General features: G+C 37.0%; 1 protein-coding gene across 1 annotated transcript in view; it reads left to right on the forward strand.

Annotated features, from left to right (window-relative positions):
• LOC140170791 (arylsulfatase J-like) overlaps positions 1–15,991 on the forward strand; it is a 24,482-nt gene extending 8,491 nt beyond the window's left edge. Inside the window, exons 2-4 of the mRNA XM_072194012.1 lie at positions 3,332–3,584; positions 4,976–5,118; positions 13,109–15,991. Of these exons, the coding sequence (XP_072050113.1) occupies positions 3,332–3,584; positions 4,976–5,118; positions 13,109–13,389 (677 nt within the window). The 3' untranslated portion in view covers positions 13,390–15,991. The remainder of the gene's footprint in view (positions 1–3,331; positions 3,585–4,975; positions 5,119–13,108) is intronic.
• Positions 15,992–19,415: the final 3,424 nt, after the last annotated feature.

Below are 19,415 nucleotides of genomic sequence, written 5' to 3' on the forward strand. Positions count from 1 at the left end.
TGATGTCTTCTGCTATAAGTATGAACTTATACTTACTCGAGCATGGTGATAAGCCTTTTGATAAATATGAAACCATACTTAATATTAAGCTAGCTTAGTATGTGCAATCATCTGACTTCAGATATGCAAACTGTAAAATAAGTATGATTTAATATAGGCATGCGCCAAGTAGGTTTTCTGCTATAAATATGAAAACATACTTGTTAGGGAAATGGTGTGTGTATCGTCCTTTCGATAAGTATGATATCATACTTAGTGCTTGGGGCAGGTTAGGGCACTTAACTCTATATGAAAGCTCACATACGCGTACATCCCCTACAGATATATGCACACTGAACGAATCCTCCTGTTTAGTATGATGATGATGATGATCATCATCATCATCATCATCATCATCATCATCATCATCATCATCAGCTTCAGCATCATCAAGACCTAATAATTATATTTATTTCCTTATTAAACATATTTATAACTCGCGTATACCATTAGCCTTTTATATAAGGTCAGATCACCTACAAAAACATTTTAAAACTAATTAATAACATAAAACAATAAAATAAATTATCCTTTTGCTCATCTGAAATAATAATAAAAGTTTATTTTCATTATAAAAAAATCTTACCCTAGACCTATCAAAGAAAAAATAAAAAATAACTAAATGCTGCTATCAGGAATTGAACCCGCGATCTCGTATTGACAGCGTCTGATGCTAACCACTAAGCTACCGAGGAAGACATGTAATTCAATTGAAACAATACACACGATAACAGTTATTGTTTATCGATCTTCCACGATTCACCACAGCCCCTATTGAGTGTGACGATCTGCCATGAAAACTGTATAAAGTCTTGATTGGTATACTCTTTATTCATACCCCGTGGATGACCGTGGAAGACCGCTTCAAATGGTTCAATATATACATTTAGCTCAATATAATAATAGGAGACCGTGGTAAATTACAGTATTTATCATAAGGGCTATCTCAAATCTTTGTTTTAATTTCTTATTATGATAGAAGCCCGAGTTTCATACGTATGTATACGTATTTTGTAATCGTTTTCGTAACGTGTGTTGTGGTCTTGTGGTTTAGAACAGGTCTTTATATCGGTAGGGCCGTAGTTCGAATCTCGAAGAGAGTTTTGTGCATTTTTTTGTGTGTGTGGGTTTCCTTGTTTCTTACCCTGAACAATTTATTCCAGGCAAAAGTAAAAAATTACAGCAAGTTTTTCATTTTTTTCTTCAAACCAATAATTAGTATGAACTTTCGTCTACTGAAGATAGCAATATTAATGTGTTTAGTCAATGATGTCTTCTGCTATAAGTATGAACTTATACTTACTCGAGCATGGTGATAAGCCTTTTGATAAATATGAAACCATACTTAATATTAAGCTAGCTTAGTATGTGCAATCATCTGACTTCAGATATGCAAACTGTAATAACAACATTTATTTTCATTATAGACTTTTTTATAGTCTATATTTTTTTCATTTTTGCTTAATTTAGCAGTTGTCATGGTTGTGTGTAAATTACTATTACTATTAGATACGTTGTAATAAAACATGATTTTAAATATTTGTATATTAATTTTCTCTGAGGGCTTGCAGCAAAATTGATATTTTATTTTCCTTGGTATGGGTTTGTGGCTAGTAGTCAGGTAATGATGAAGGCGATGATGATGATGATATGATGATGATGATGACGACGACGACGACGACGACGACGATGATGATAATGATGACGATGATGATGATGATGATGATGATGATGATGATGATGATGATGATGATGATAATTAATACACAAACGACAAAGAGGAACAAACATGCCTAGCATGTAATTCAATCTTTAACATGGACAAATTTGACCTCTTATCTTCTCGCAAACTAAGATTATGCATATTTTATCTCTTCAATAAACATTGTAAAAGTCGATTTGGCCTTGGCACGTGGGCCTCATCCTCTATAACAGCAGGTTTACTTTCTTCTTGAATGGAGGCCTCGAGGTCACTGAACTGTGTATTTGGAGATGATGGCTCATAGCACACGTGTTAAGCAAAAACATACATGAGAAGTAAGCAGGTTACTGTGAGTGATACCATAGAAACGTGCTCTTTGTTTAAACATTACAAGTAACATGAGTGGCAAACATTAATGTTTCATATTGCTTGCAACCCCCTCCCCCCCCCCCAAAGCAATGTTGGAGCCAATACTAGACCAATTGTCCGGTCCTGTCTCAGTATCAAAACAACATTGACTGGGTGGTTGCGGGAAGGGGGTTGAAAATTTATTACTAAATTAAATCCTTCATCACTGCCATCATCGTCACCATCACGACTCATCATCATCATCATCATCATCATCATCATCATCAACAACAACAACAACAACAACAACAACAACAACATCAACATCATCATCATCATCATCATCATCATCATCAACATCAACAACAACAACAACAACAACAACACCATCATCATAATCATCATCATCTACACCATCATCATCATCATCATCATCATCATCATCATCATCATCATCATCATCATCGTCGTCGTCATCATCATCATTTACACTATAGCCACACAAATAGAAATCTTACATTAACTGCAAGTCATCAGAAAAACAAAATATTTAAAACAAATTATTGTTTTATTACTGCGCGCACAGTTTGCAACAACAACATCAACTGCCAGATTGTGCTCAATTGAAAAAAAAATAGATTTTTTAAAGTCTAATATGAAAAAAAATTTTGTTCTTAGTCTCTTTTGCAGTCTTGGTGCTGCAAGTCTGCAAAAGAGACTAAGGGGCGGTCTTTACATGTAGCCCTATGGAGAGAGTGCCCGTTGAGGGCGCTATAAGCCCCATTTTAGGAACAAAAATTTTTAAAATTGTCAGAGTAGGTAGTATGAACATGTAGAAATATAATCAAGTAGTTGCCCTACCTGCTCTTCTCCGAAAAAATAAAAAGTCCTATACCTCAATGATAATGAAACCTAGGTGCTTCATCTGAAGAGTGTCCTGCCCACATACAATGATGCAAAAATCTATATATCTTTGCAGTAATGTTTTGAAGGAACAAACTTTCAAATGAGACCAAATTCAATACCGTGCGACAAAGTAGCATACCGAGTTCTACGAACTTTTTAACCGGCCCTCGTATCTTAATTCTCATTCAATGCAAGTCAAGTCAAACGGTCTAGTCACTTATGGTCGCGTCCGAGTCATTTGAGTCTCGATCGAGTCGAGTCACTTCGAGGATGCAATGTATGGGGATGATTTATCTGCTATGCCTGAATTACGTTAATGTGACTTCTGCCTTTCAGATAATGGTGGGTCTGTTCAATATTCTGGAAACAATTGGCCTTTCAGAGGATCCAAAAACACTCTTTATGAAGGAGGTGTCCGTGGAGTTGGATTTATTCATAGTCCGTTATTACCTGATCAAATGAAAGGTACCACTAGCCATGCGTGGATCCACGTCACTGATTGGTTCCCAACCATTCTCTCAGGCTTAGCTGGAGGAGACATCAACATGACGAAACCAATAGATGGTATTGATGTATGGAAGGCAATTATGTAAGCAAAGTACATCGAGTGATTAGGGGAGTGAAATAAGGCTCCCACCTGTAATACAGACTTGACATTTAATATGGAATAGTTTTTCGCAAAATTCCAAGACTGGTCTGGTAGAGGTCTGCATAAACGGCACGGGCTAAAAATAATTGGGGTGTGTCGGAGATAGTGTAAAATAATTGTTTGACAGAAAATGTGTTTTCCATTAGTTTACATTATGGCGCTCATAATGTAGTAAATTGGCCTAAAATGGCGGATTTAATGAGACTGAATTTGAGTTTTGTAGGGATAAAATTTCTGAATTTGAGCAACATTATTCTGATATTATCAAATTTTTTTTTTTTTTAGGCAATGTTATTGAACCTAAGTACCAATAAGTGTTCGTCAGAACTGAAATGCACCTATGATATACCAGTTTTGAAAGTGGGAGGAGCTTTACAAAATATGGCTCTATAAAGTGGTATGCACTCAGAAAATTTGAATGGTCACCTGGGACCAAATGTTTTAAACTTACTGTACACAAAGAAACAGTGTGAGTTTATTGGACAACCAGGAATCCGCACAGTTGTTTTGGTACCGTAAGTTTATAACATTTGACCCCAGGGGCCATTCAATCTTTCTGAGTACGTACAGCTTTTAAGAGCCCTATTTTCAAGCTCCTCCCCTGTTCAAAAACTTGGTACATTGTAAGTGTATTTCAGCTGTGGTGAATGCCAAGTTGCTGACGAAGTTTAAGAAATATCACCTCAAACCCCTATAAATTTGATAATAACAGAACCACGTTACATAAAGTCCGAAATTGTGTCCCCCACAAATCTCAAATTCATCCTTCCTATATCAGCCATTTTAGGGAAATTCACTACATTATGCGCACCATAATGTAAATATATCGAAAGCACATTTTAAATCAAACAATTATTTTACACCATCTCCGACACACCCCAATTAATATTTAGCCCGTGCGGTCTATGCAGACTCCGTCCTGACCAGTCTTGGAACTTTGCAAAAAAATGTTCCATATTAAATGTCAAGTCTGTAATTGATACAGTAGATTTATTTGTGTACAGTAATTTAAAAAATTGAAAAATTCTACTTGTCATGTAAATGGCTCCGAACCTCAGGTCTGTATGCACAAAGCATGTTAAAGCACGTCTAAAGCTAAACCTGGTCTGTCCGGCGTATAGCGAAATAATCCAGAAGTTTACTATTTTGCTCTCCGTAAGTAACAAGTAAGCATGTGAAGTCAGTATTATTTGTTGTTAGTCATTGTTTAGACCATGTTTAGACCAGGTTTAAAGTTGAACGTGGTCTAACTTGTTTTGTGCAACCGGGCCTCAATGTTTAATATCTCTTTGATGACGTTAGATTAAATGTCATCAATTTATTTGATACAGCACCAATAGGACCTCTCCAAGGAAGGAGCTTCTTCACGGCATTGATCCTATTTCATATCTTGAGCCCGTCTTAACGGGAAGAGCAGCTCTACGGATGGGTCATTGGAAATTGTTACTTGGAAACCTATGTGTCTTTCGCCACGGTCAGTATCAAGATTAACATATTAATTATCCACGGGTTAACTTGAGCCCTTTACACAGTACTCGCATAAAGTGCTCATTGCCATTTCTGGTGAATCTAATGCCTCCTAGACTTGTGCACTTATGCGTCTCTATACTGTGTCTCGTCTCAAGTTGAAAGTAACACCATGTTGGATTTCGTATTAGCAGATTCAAAATCTAATCCCGCGGGGCGTATACACACGCGTAGAAGGGTGTTTTGTCCGCACGTTGGTGACGCAACCACGTAAACGCACTGATTCGAGTCTGCCACTACAAAATCCAACATGGCGTTGGTCTTGAGAAGAGACAGACTTTATATAGTACGAACATCTAAATAATGGATGACTCTACGAGAGAAATGGGATTAAAAGGTATTCCCGGGATGCGTTTCAATGTGATCTCCTTTTGGCGCGCAGTCTGCATCGCGTTATACGCACGGTATCGCGCCATGAGAGTCGTACACGCACACGTAATATAACACACTTACAAGTTATGCACTCACTACGCGATAATTTCTCGGATGCGGATTCGAGTGACTTTCTGCTTTATCGTCTCCCTTCCCATGGACCAAACATTCAGTTTTGGGCTCGGTCACCCACCCGTGACAAGCAAATAATACTTGTAGGCCTATAATAATACTATATTGTGGACCAACCGATGCAGCTCGATACGCCTAATGTATGAATAAAAGCACCTAACAATAAAGTCGCCCAATTGACCAGCTGTAGGTGTCGATCGCACGACTTTATGAATATTGATTGGCAACATTTTCCAATATGTCAGCGCTCAAATCGGACACAATAGAACAACAGACCCTTCAGTACGTTGCTTAGAATAGCAATCCGGTGAGTTCACTGAACAACGCCCTAATACTGATAGAGTTTTAATGGCGTATGACCTCCTATGTGACATGTCATATGTGATGTACAAAAACCTGAATATCATAAAGATCAGTATTCGTTTGTGCATATGAACTACACATTTATATATTATGACAAATATTGGTGTTATGACAATACGGTATATACATTGTATATAAAAGGAAATTTCCATAACCTGACCACCTTTTCTGACTACCTTTTCTGACCACCTCCCGGGAGGGGGGGTGGGGTTCTCAGTACAAATGACCATACGGGGACGTGCCGCAAATATGGGTAGCATTTTCAGCCTCTTGGTATATCAATGACCCCTTTTTCAAAGCCTATTTTGGTATATGAATGGGATGAATTTTTCGTTAATTTAGCAAAAATTTTCAAAATTTTCCCAAAATTTTGGGAAAATTTGTAAAAACTAGGACAATTTGGGTTAAATTCGGCCGAAAATTTTGACTTTTGGTATATCAATGGGTCCAAATTTCTTGAAAAATTGGTATATTTATGGGTCCACTTTCAAATTCTCAGCGGCACGTCCCTACCAAAACCAAACTTGAGTACCCCCCGGGGACCACCTTTGCTGACCATCTTTTTTGACAATCTTATTTGACATTATTTTGATGTTTGCTTCATTGTTATTATCTTTACACTTTGCACAATAATGTTGTACCATTCTGGATGTTAAGTGACATAAAATTGAAATTATCAAGTGAAATTTGTTTTGTTTTTCCATACTTCCATGGTTTTTCACAGGGCAGTTAACTTCTCAGTTTAGAGAGGAGACAGTTATCATTTCAGGTGCTGGGTCAATAATCAATAGACTAAACACAATTACCACTTCACAAGGTCACATTCAGGCCTATGGTCAAACATGCCCTGTGTGCAGCATGAATGTGAATATGGGTTTAAGGGTATACGAGGTATTGTTGGTCGAAGCAGATTTTCATTTATCTGAATCAATTATTGAAAAATAACACTTTGGTGTTTTGCAGAAGTTCATTATACAAATCATATACTTTGGAAAACTTGCTTAATTTATTGTTTATGAGTTATGTACGTTTTACAAAAGTGTTGTTGTTTCAGCCCTCTCTACAACATAACTCAAGAACCACAGGACCTACAAAAGTATATCTGTGATATTTGAATTATTCTACACGCTAGCTATGGATAAGCCCAATCGCCATAACTTTCAGGTTTTTTGGGACACTTTGACCTCTGACATATCTGGAAAATTGCTGTAATCATTAATTTATTATTGTAATAATGTTATCATTATAAATAATAAAATAATTAATTTATACAATAATCAAATTTTTGGTTTTTTTTTTTCTAGTAACACGTTTTAAATTATATTTTGTACGCTCAAAACCCCAATTTTTCTGAATTTTCCCAATAGGTCAAAGGACAAAGTGTCCCAAAGCTGCAAAATGTGTCCCACAATGCATTGCAAACTTCCAATGCCGAGTGGGCTTATTGAGCAATGCAGGTTTTGCTAAAGCTCACTACCATTTGCAAGGTGCTGTGAACTACTTTGTTAGAAAGGTGATTATTTAACTTAAAAAATGAGGGGTCAACCATGTCTGTAGGTCAAAAACTAGCGAAGTTATGGGCAAATGTCTGGTTTTTTTTAAAAAGGCACTTTTCTGCGACCATCATTGACAATGCCTTCCAATGACTTACTGTACAAAAAAAGCATGTAATGCATCATTTTTTACCACGATGATCCATTTTAAACAAAGGCTATTTTATTTTATAAAATCTAACTTTCACTGCATGCTGACTTCTGTATCAAGGATGAAGTACCAGCACTTTTTAGACTACGTCGTCAAGTTTCTGGTGTCGAAATTTCAAATTTTTGTATTTCCCTATGGGGATTACACAGTTAAGCCATTGACTGTGAGCTACTGTGGTCCAAACTTTTTGCATTGAATGTCGCCCTCTATAATAAGCAATGTGGACATGTCTAACTTTGTTCTCTGCTGCTTCGACCAACAATACATTGTATACCCTTAATTGTCCATCAGACCGACAAAGTCTGAACAGGGAAGTGCTGAGGGTAACACTAGGGAGCACTCGTTCGAATGAAGTCAGGAAAATTGGATGTGTGTGCAAAATTTCATTTTATTTGTTTTAAATAATTTCATTTACCATGAAGTGTTGTAGTTTTTAAGTTTCAAGTTTTTATTTGGAAATTGCTTTGACATCAGTGGCACTCGATCCGATGGTGCATCCAAGACATTAAATATACAAGCAAAACTGTATTAAACTAAACAAAACAAAATCAAAGGATACTCGACAAGCAAAAGGTACAAATAAATAATCTTAAGTGAGAAAGAAATAACAACCATGTACCCTTAAAAATGTTGTTTATCTATTAACAAGTCCCAGAGAAAAGCTTGTTAATTATCACCCAGCATGACTGTCTATGATTATGGTGTAAAACACTAGGATCCAAAACATTCTCATCTATTAATGCACAGTCATTACTCGTTGATGGTTCTACAGCATAGATATCCATGGCTAACGATGGTTAACTATGGAAACATGTTAAAGGACATCAAGAAAAATTATTTATTTTGAGCTCTTTCGAGACGAGTAATGGATATATTCTGTAGATTTAGGTTTTGTCTGTGACTGCTAATGTGAGGCCGTCGTAGGTCGTACGGGGCTTAAACTCGGTGGGTTGGTGTAGTTCTGTCCTGGCAAGAAGAAGTTTATGTTCGTTAAGTCATCCGACCTCGGGGCCCCCTCCCAGGGGTCATTTGAGGTAAAATGACTAAAAACTGTCATATGGGCATGAAACTAGGTCGTACGGGGCTCAAACTCGGTGGGTGGGTGTAGTTCTGTCCTGTCAAGAAGATGTTTATGTTCGTTTTAAAGTCATCTGACACCGGGGTCCGCTCCCAGGGTCATCTGAAGTCAAATTACTAAAAAGTGTCGTATGGGCATGAAACTTGGTAGGTACAGTCAACATTTAAAACAACATTTTTTGTAGGTCATTTTGGGGTCATCCAAGGTCACCACGGTCATCTGAGGTCAAATTAGTAAAAACTCATATATGGGCATGAAACTTGGTGGGTACAGTCAACATTTAGAATTATAAGTTTAGATCATTTTGGGGTCATCCAAGGTCACCCAGGGGTCATCTGAGGTCAAATTACTAAAACTGTCGTATGGGCATGAAACTTGGTGGGTACAGTTAACATTTAGAGCCAAATTTCGGAAGGTCATTTTGGGGTCGCCAGGGTCATCTGAGGTCAAATTAGTAAAACTGTCATATGGGCATGTCACCATCAGCCTGGTAATCGCGCCCAGGCGAGAACCGCCAAATATGGTAACCGCCTAGTCTATTTTAAAACTGATGCATCAATGACTATGTTCATCATGTCATTATTGTATCATTCTCACATACATTAGGAAATGAATTTGAGAATTCGCTACTTGCACAGTTCCGCCATTATGCACTATGTGCGGGAGAGCCTCGAACTGGCAGCATACATGAAAGGAAGAATTATGTAACCTTACACAGAACGTTATGACTAGTTCAATTCCCATTCATGTATGCTGCCAGTTCGAGGCTCTCCCGCACATAGTGCATAATGGCGGAACTGTGCAAGTAGCGAATAGAGGCCTTGCATGTGACATATCATCCCGTAAATATGGCGGACTACTCAAATGCATTCAACAAAAGCATGATTGCAATCAAATAGGTTGATGACAACATTTGATTGAATGGACTGCACTCCGCCATAACTACGGTGAAGGACACCGGCTCAAATCCTTTGTTTGGAGCCAATCGATAATTTCATGCAGGGCCTCTATACTTTCTGTTAATAAAATACTATGCTGACCTCACACTCCAGTAATTTCAGATCATTGAGCTCAGTAATACATCAAAGAATGTCTTCCAATTCATGAAAACAAATAGATAATCTGCATATCGGATTAAAAGCTTGAGGCATTTCAACTGCAAGGCTCATTACTTATACACCAACAACAGCATAGGCCTACAAGTGTATATAATGTAGCATGTGCACACATTATCATGTTGTGGATGGTGAATCAAGCTGCAGTGCCTACCCATTCCCAAATAAATGCAGTGACCAACCGGTGTTCACTCATGATTGACGTACTGATCATTATGTATGATTTAAACTCATAGGTTTTGGCAATTTGGGATGGGGTGGGTTCAAAATGACCCCATAGGATTATACGGGGGTAAAAATTTCAATTTGCTCAAATACCCCTTTCAAATATATCAAATTATTTCAATAAATAAATAAATAAATAAATAAATAAATGAAAACAAATTGAACAAATTGTAGCGTAGCATTAAAATCATAATAACCATTGCTGGCAGGCGGATTCGAACCAACGATATTGACATTACCAGTCTGATGCTCTAACACTGAGCTATGCCATCATCTAGTAATGAGGGTCGAGTTTTTAGCGTATACAGTGTTTGTCTGTGATAATGCCGCCTTGTGAAATAAATAAATATAAAATCTCAATTTTTAATTTAAATTTATTTGGTAATTTTCTAACCTATATTTTCTTTAGAGCAGGGACAAATATTTCCCCTTTTATCCAATTTGGCCGCTAAATAAGAATCTACTTCTTTTATTACTGATTTAATTCCGCGATTTGTTCCATTCAGCAATATCAAAGATTAATGTCAAGCATCTCACGACAGATATTTAGTTGGCTTAGTGGTTTTGCACAGTGCTTTTTAACCAGGAGGTACCGAGATCGATTCCCACCTCTGCCTGCAATTTTTTTTTCAAGACTGGGAAATAATAACCTGACATTCGCCGCTGACATTCGTACTGCAGAAGCGGAGTTGTAACTTGTTAAACTTTGCTCCTTCCGTAAAAGGGTACATTATTTTGGCACTACATTATTTCTTTTTTTTCCACATTGCTGGTATTAAATATCAAATGGTCATAATTGGCAGTCACTTCAAATCATCGCCAACTGAACGAGGTTCAGGAATGTCCTCTCATTGTTAATTGTTGGTTAACCCACCACTTGAACAGGATTTAAGCAAAGCAAACAAAGACTTAAGCTTTTTTACGAATGCTATACATAAGTATAAGCTTATTATCCTCTTCAACAATAGGATTAAAGATTGGTGCTTGACTGGAATTACGTGCTAGTGTCATTGGTTATTGTTAAAAGGCAATAAGGTGTGTAATTGCAATATTTCCTCTGAATGTATCTTCCAAACCCAATTCGAAATGATGCGCTTGAGAATTCAACAATATAAATAATGGTAGCTCTATTATAATACACATTAATGATTTAAGCAGATAAAATTCCAAAATATAATACATTTTCTGTCTTTGCTTGTCACGTGGTAGGCCTATGTTGAAGTTGCGATTATATTTTTAAATAAGTTTCAAATGAATAACAACAAGACAAGTGGCCGAGTGGTCTAAGGCGCTAGGCTCATAGAGTACTAAGCTGTGCGCCGTGAGTTCGAACCCCGCCTCTGCCAAACTTTAAAAGAAGTAAATTAAAATTTTACTTTAATTTTAATTTCATATTTGGGAAATGTGACTGGGAGAATTTATGTATGGCGTGGAGTGGTGTGATAGGGCATGTACTTTAACTGGCCGGCGCGGTCCGGTGACTAAGTCTTTATTGGGCGTTTTATCGTAGGTCAACGAGTAATGTTCTTTAACTCCAATACATTTGTACATTCATTGAATAACCTTTGAAAATTGGGGTACAAAAACCTCATACTTTGCAACTTGAGGTCAAATTTTGCACTATGATTGTTTAGTTAATGTTATTGGACTATGGCATTGGGATAAGGCCATTGTGGTCTATAGTGTAAGAATCATTTATATCACAGGGCTCACTGTAAAAGCTGGTCAGAAAAGGTAGTCAGAAAAGGTAGTCAGAAAAGGTGGTCAGTTTATGGAAACACCCTATATAAAACGACTAATAGATCCTACTATCATGGCGTCAAATCCATGTTCATCATATCCCGTATGTTTCTTAAAATTCATTCATATTTGAGACAAATTGCTGTGCCCATTTTATAGGTGCACAGGTAGATCCGTGTTTTTTTTAATTTTCATTTCTTTTTAATGAAAGAATTTAGGTTTTCCACTGCACGAGGGCCACAAGGGTGATACTAATTTTAATGCTATATTTTCAAAACGAATACGTGTTCCCGGTTGGCTCTATAGCGATTTCACAGAAAAGGTATTTCTAGTACACTTCAGCGTCGGACTCTAGCTGAGAGCGTAGCCTAAGTTATTATAGACTCCAAGAATGCATCTCCATACACAAATGAACAAACACAAAGGAGGGTAGTCTCCTCCGTGGCCAGCTTGATTTCGATGGCGCGAAACCAAATCTCAGGGCATGAAAGCAATGAATAACCTTAAAAGGTGACGGGCTGTCTCTAAAAATAACCTTAATTTTAAAACCTCGAGTAACCTTAATATAACGACTTTGAAATGTAATGTAACTATAATGTAAATATTTATTCACAACGTTTAAATTACGTGCCAATATTAAACGATAGCTATCGATTACTGCTATATATATTTGCTATACTGGTTCGATTTACTGATGTGTACCAGTAACCGATACCTATTGGTTACTGGTATGTGATTTGTGTGCCCTGGCAAGCAGAAACAAATACCACACCCTCTGCTCCACGCTTTACACTTCACATCGGGGGGGGGGGCACTTCGATGCTGGTGTAAAGCTCAGAACTTCAAGGGTTTTGCCGGTAAATAAATACCAGGGGATTTGCATGAGCTGAGAGATGGACCATTTGGTGTAATTATGGTGTCATCGGGTGAGAACATAATTTGCATTGCTTCAAATATATTTAAAAACAAACAAATAAAATCAGTGCTGAATGGAAATTGCCATTCAAGTGGGAAAAAGTCGTTTTTGGGTGACTGATTCAGGGAGAAAATGAAAGGGTCTTTGAATGACAGGCAGGTATGCCAAAAGATATAGGATCCTTTGATGAATGCGACGCTGGCCTAACATGCGCATCACTTCCAAAGTGGCACTAAACATAACAAAATACAATCATATTGTTTGGTTTTTTTTGGTTTTTTTTTATGTATAGGAAATCGCAATATCGAATTATGTGCTTGGTATCCACCATTGGAGTCCAACATAACTTTCATAAAACCTAAAGAGCCACGATATAAGAAGATATGGTTGTTTAACATAGCCAGAGATCCGCTGGAAAGAAACGACTTGGCTACCAGACGCCCTGGTATTGTGAAGAGGATGATGGAACGTCTACGGGCATACAATGCAACAGCGGTACCACCTTGGTATCCACCCGCTGATCATAATAGCAATCCGGATTACAATGGCGGAGTTTGGGGACCTTGGGAATGATGTTAAACATATTCGTCAAACTACTAGTGAACTTAAACATTTTACAGAAAACACGTTTAAATGTCGTGTTATACAAAGATTATAGGTATAAAACAATATTCAAAAACATTTTTGAAAACTTGCTGTGGAACATTTTAACATAATGTTATTTAAAGCCATATATAACATGTTCATACAAAATAGATTAGTATTACCTTGCTATAAAATGTTATCTTTTGTTGTCAGATATATCCCCTTTTAATTTTGAGTCGAACAACTTAGGTAAAGCAAAGAAAATTGGAATTTACTACCAGCGCCGATGTCGCCAATACCTATCACTTCCTCGGTCATGTTACGATACGATCCTTTGTTGTGTAGATCACCGTTCCGCACGCCATGTACGTACTGTGTTATGAACATCGCGTATGCGTTCGACTAATATTTCCATCGCAATAATAAAACGACGATTCCTGCGTTTTATTTAAAATCTCAGATTTTGACAAAACTACAGAACCCAGGGTCTTGATTTGTGTAGGATGTAAAATATAATCGTGTGAAAAACAGAATTTTGAAAAAATTGCGGGCGTCATCCTCAGCCAATGTTATAATATGGCTTAAAGTGTTGACAAAATATTTTGACAAAATGTTGGCCACAAATTATTTTGGAATGATATTATGACAGCATTTTAAATTTAAACACAGATTTTATTACATTTAACTATACAGTAATGGCGATCTTCATGTGAATGAGAACAATGAACGTCATCCCGAGCCAAGCTCACAAGCTTTAAGCAGTATACAGATTTTTATTGTACGTACAATATTGTATGTACAATATGTACGTTATTTAATCTATTGCCATTCTATTTCCAGTAATGTTTAAGTTCTAACGAATGTTTGATGACGTAAAATCGATAATATATTTCTGCTAGATATTGTATGTAACATATTATCGACTTTTCGTCATCAAACATTCGTTAGAACTTAAACATTACTGGAAATAGAATGGCAATAGATTAAATAACGTACATATTGTACATACAATATTGTACGTACAATACTCGGAGTCTGAAGCGCGCTTTACACCGAAGAAATTAACAAGGTTTCGCTTTTTACGGATGATGACAAGAAAATCATTCTACCAGATAAAATTAACACTTGGCGATTAGTTTCTGTCACATATTTAAATATGTTGTTGTTGAGCTTTTCATATAAACGTTTTAAAAACGTTTTCATGATCTTTACATGATATAACCCGACATATAAATGTTAATGAAACTTTTTAGCCACAACAAAGAAAAGTTTATAACATGTTTGAAACTTTTTAAAATATTGTCGTGTTCTGTGAGTAAGTACCGATTGATTGCATTTGTGAAGATTATTATTCATCCGGCTAGTAATGTAAACTATAATCTACAACCATGGCCAAAATGTTTTGGGACACTTATAGAAAACGTACACTAAATTATGGCCTTATTTCCGTTATTGTTAACGTGATAAAGTGGATGTTTCTTTGGCGTCAAGCCTAAACCCTTTCCTAACACCCCAACCCTCCCCCTTCCCCACCAATCAATGTTGGGTGCCACTTGGCGCGTGTGACCAAAAAGGTAGGATTCAACATTGATCGGGGTAGTCGGGGGCTTATTTACATTACCCTATCAAAACCGTCCTAACACTTTTGGCCAGCATTGTAGTCAACTGGACTTACTATTTTTGATTTGAGTGGGAAATTTTCACGTCCAATCCTGATCGCATCATGATCATCTGATTTGGTTAATTTGGTAATTCAGCATGTTCATGAAATACAGTTAACGTTTATAAATATTGTAAGAGCTAGCAACGTTATTATTAGTAATGTCCCGTTAAAAGCAGCAAAACGTTGAGTACCAGAACCCTTTTCTCCTAATGACGCAGGGAATTTGGAAGTTGAGTGCATGGGTATGATTGCTTCGATTTCAATATACAGCCTGTCTCAAAAAAAATTGTGCAAGTGAAAAGCGCCCTCTTTGGCAATTAGAAAATACCGTTGTGACATGATGCTTACATCAACGTCAAGGGCAAAGTCTTAGCTCTCAAATGCCGTTTGTTCTGTTCAATTTACTTGTTGTCATGGTCCTCACACATTGATTATTTATCTAAACATGTGTCAAAAAGAATTGGTATTATTAGGCGTTGTAGGCATTTTCTTCCACATCACACTCTGGTTATGTTATTAAATGCTCTTGTAACCCCCAATTTTGATTATGCTACTTCTGTGTGGCGTAATTTTTCTCTTGAATACCAAAGAAGGCATCTGGTATTACAAAATAGTTTAGCTAGAACAATTTATTCTCTCTGCTGATATTAGGACGCCAGTAATAGACTCACTTGGGTGGATCCAACTAAGTGACAGGTGGGAAAATCTTATACTTATTCTTACATTTAAATGTTTATGAAATCTTAGTCCTACATATTTATCATGTCAGTTTTCATAATACTCATTCAGTCTCATATAACCAGAAATCCTTCTTCTAACACATTGATTGTTCCAAAATACAACACTGATTCTGGTTTGCGTACATTTCACGTCAGAGCTGCTCATATTTGGAACAATTTATCACCGTTGATTCGAACTGATATGGAAAATATGCCTTTGAGACAATTCAAAACAAATGTTCTAATTTCATGTTAAAGTATAATTAAAGTATCAATGTTGTTGGTTGTTGTTGTTGGGTTTTTTTTTTCATGAACCCCTAGAAACATCCAACATTAATTGATGGGGAAGGGAGAGGGTTGTAGTAGTAGGAAATGGTTCAGACTTTATGTCAAGGAAAGCGAAATTATAAGTATATCAGAAATACGGTCTCAAACAGTCCTACATTGACACAAGTGTTCGAACTACTTTTGTCCGGGATTGTAGCTTGATAAAAGGAACCTGAGTTTGAGCTGTTATTTTATGCTGACTGGACCTAGTATTGTGGTTATGAACCTGGGATATTTTGGTGAATTTATAATCTAAATATGGTGGCCCTTGCCCATGGTTGATATTAAAAATATGATTATAAGCCGCAATTGTTTTGTCCTATTGCAAATGTTCAAAATCCCAAAATCTTGGAAGTCCTTAACATCAATGTGATAAAAAGAGTCTTTACTTAGTATAAATAAACCTAATAACCTTGTTCTGGGCACGCTGCAATTTTATACTTGAAGTTTTAGATACTCCGCCATACCAGGATGATATGGAGTAGTCAACTACACACATAATTAAGGCGGAGCAGAGTGTTTTTTGAGTTTTTGAGTTTTTGATCAAAGAAATTAGCCTGCCTATACAGGGATTTAAGTCTTGAGTTGACTTTATTTATAATGTCGGAAGCCATAAAACATTGTCAATTTCACGACCAGTGGCGTAACCAGTGGTGGTGGTGGGGGGGGGCAGGGTGCGCGCTTACAAACCTAAACAGCAACATGCCTGTCCCTCATTTATGTTTGCCCTTTGCCCCCCCCCGGCCCCCCAATGAAAATGTAGTTACGCCACTGCAACTGACCCACTGTAATGGTCATGTGACAAAGGGCTACGGATCGGCTTGATGGCTCTGTCCATCGGGTCAGTTGTCTGATGAAGTGTGATGGTATCACACGCAACGTAGCATTGCTAAAAATAGTAAATCCAATATTTTGATTAAATTCCAAATTTCATGTTACTACAACTGGATGACTGAGAACATTCATCAATTTATTATTTTGTACAACAAGTGATACGTGTTTGTTCACCTATAATTATACAGCACTGATAATGCTCATAAATAATAATTTCCAATGTGAAGATATTAAAGAATTACTACGCGGACTTAATAAATAACAAAACGCCAAAACAAATATGTGCCAAAGGGTTTTTGTTCGTCATTTTTCTCGAAATTTAGCCAAAAATATGACATTTTACAAAAATGTCCATAAAATATGCAAGTTACCCTAGGATATCAAACATTCTCATCCGTCAGGGTGCAGTTCTCTTGCCCTACATATTTGTTCATTCGTTTGATATCCCATGAATCTATAATTTAGGTCAGATTTTCAGATGTAATTGTTTAATTTTAATACAGGATTTGATCTTTTGTGCATACATATCCAATATCCTGTCATAATGGATGAACTGCATGGCAATATTTTGAGTAGTGAATTAATGCCAGCCCAGCCGGTATCCACTGCGATACAATACTGAACCTACCTATTGTCTATAACACGAAAGATGATATTAAAAACAAAAGTTTCTTTCATTTATTCTCATTCTTAGTCCATTTTTATTTTAATATCTAACTTGATTCAACAAAAATGCAGGGCCGTCGCTAGAGGGGGGATATGGGGGTGCCCCCAATCTACAATTTTGTCGGCAAAAATTGACTGTTGTCGTCAAAACCATGTGATTGTCGGCAAATGTAAGAGTCATCTAAAATATTAATGTGTTACAAAATTGTGTCGTTGTTACGTAAGATACTTAATATACCTATCGTTAATGTGATAGTAGTTACTCATTAATAAAAAATCGTAGAAAAAACATTTTGGCTCCTACATTTTAGGGTTTTTAGGGCGCTAGCGCTTATAATCCTTTTATTTATTTTTTTTTTTTTTGCTCTTCACTTTTCAAACCACCGAAAAAAATTGGGTCAACCTTTTCGGGCTGTTGAGGAAGGGGCGGCATAAATGATTTCCGTCGGCAAAACATGCCCCGAATCATATTGGTCTAGCGACGCCCCTGCATGAAGTTACCATTCTGAAAACTTCGTATTATAATATAAACTCACCTCACCGGGGATTTGCCATTCCATTTGATCTGATACCATTTGGTCTAATATCTATTTCGTCTACATCCATTTTCTCTAAACCCATTAGGTCTATATCCACTACGTCCAATAATCATTTTGTCATATAATCATTTGGTCCGATAACTATTTGGTCCGATAACCATTTCGTCTAATAACCAATAAGTCTAAAACCATTTAGTCTAACAACTATTTAGTCTAATACCCATTTGGTCTATAACCAATAAGTCTAATAGCCATTTGGTCCAATACCCATTTGTCTACAAGCCATTAGTCCAACAAGCATTTAGTCTACTAACCGATTGGTCTAATAACACGTGTGAGGTTAAAACGCTACACAGTTTCATCGCCCCCATATCTTCATGGCAGAAATCGCCATGGTAGGTTGAATCCACCACCACGCATGGCCATTTGGTATCGACCTGTTTAATAGTTTTGAGTCGCATAATGGGCCGAAGGACATCTGACTAAGGTTACTGACAATAGCCCCGATTAGGCCGGTGACTGACCTCGCTGTATGGTACGCCTTAGGTCATATGCTTTTAGACTACCTCCACGATTGGCCTATACACTGCGCTATATAATTTGGCACATATAAATCAGAATTATTGTCAGTTTTTGACTTAAGACGCAAGCTTCTTTCTCAAGACGCAAGCTAACGACTATCATATCTGTTCAAAATATATATTCAAGTGCAAGGAGATATTTACGGGAGATATTCATCACTTTCTACCCCGGTATCCAAAGATTTTCGTCTCATATCAAACTCGTGCATAGTACATTCACGTGTGTCGATCCCGGGTATTGATTTTAGTATCTCTGCAGACAAAGTAATTATTAGCCAGGCGATGTCGGTGTGCGTGGTCGGAGTTTCATAAACAGTGCAACATTATTATCTACACATCATAACTCCATTTGCAAATGACAGAAACAGACAAACCTAATTTGTTTTTGGGATGGCAGATAAATTATACCGCCACATACTTCGCATGCCGTGGTACCCCGGTGATGCATGATGAACCAAATAGATTAAACTTTAAAAGACAGGGAAAAGAAGGACAAATAGCCAATCAAAATGTCACGTTCACTCGAGTAAGCCTATATACAATACCTGCTGGCTACATGTGTTCTTCTTTATTATTTTCTTTATATCTATAAACATTAATAAACAATAATAATTCCTGGGAATAATGCATATACAATGTGTATATAAACGTGCTCGTCTTGTTACGTGTTTACAGCCCGTAAGCA

Source organism: Amphiura filiformis, chromosome 15 (genome assembly GCF_039555335.1).
Source record: "Amphiura filiformis chromosome 15, Afil_fr2py, whole genome shotgun sequence".
NCBI lineage: Eukaryota > Metazoa > Echinodermata > Ophiuroidea > Amphilepidida > Amphiuridae > Amphiura > Amphiura filiformis.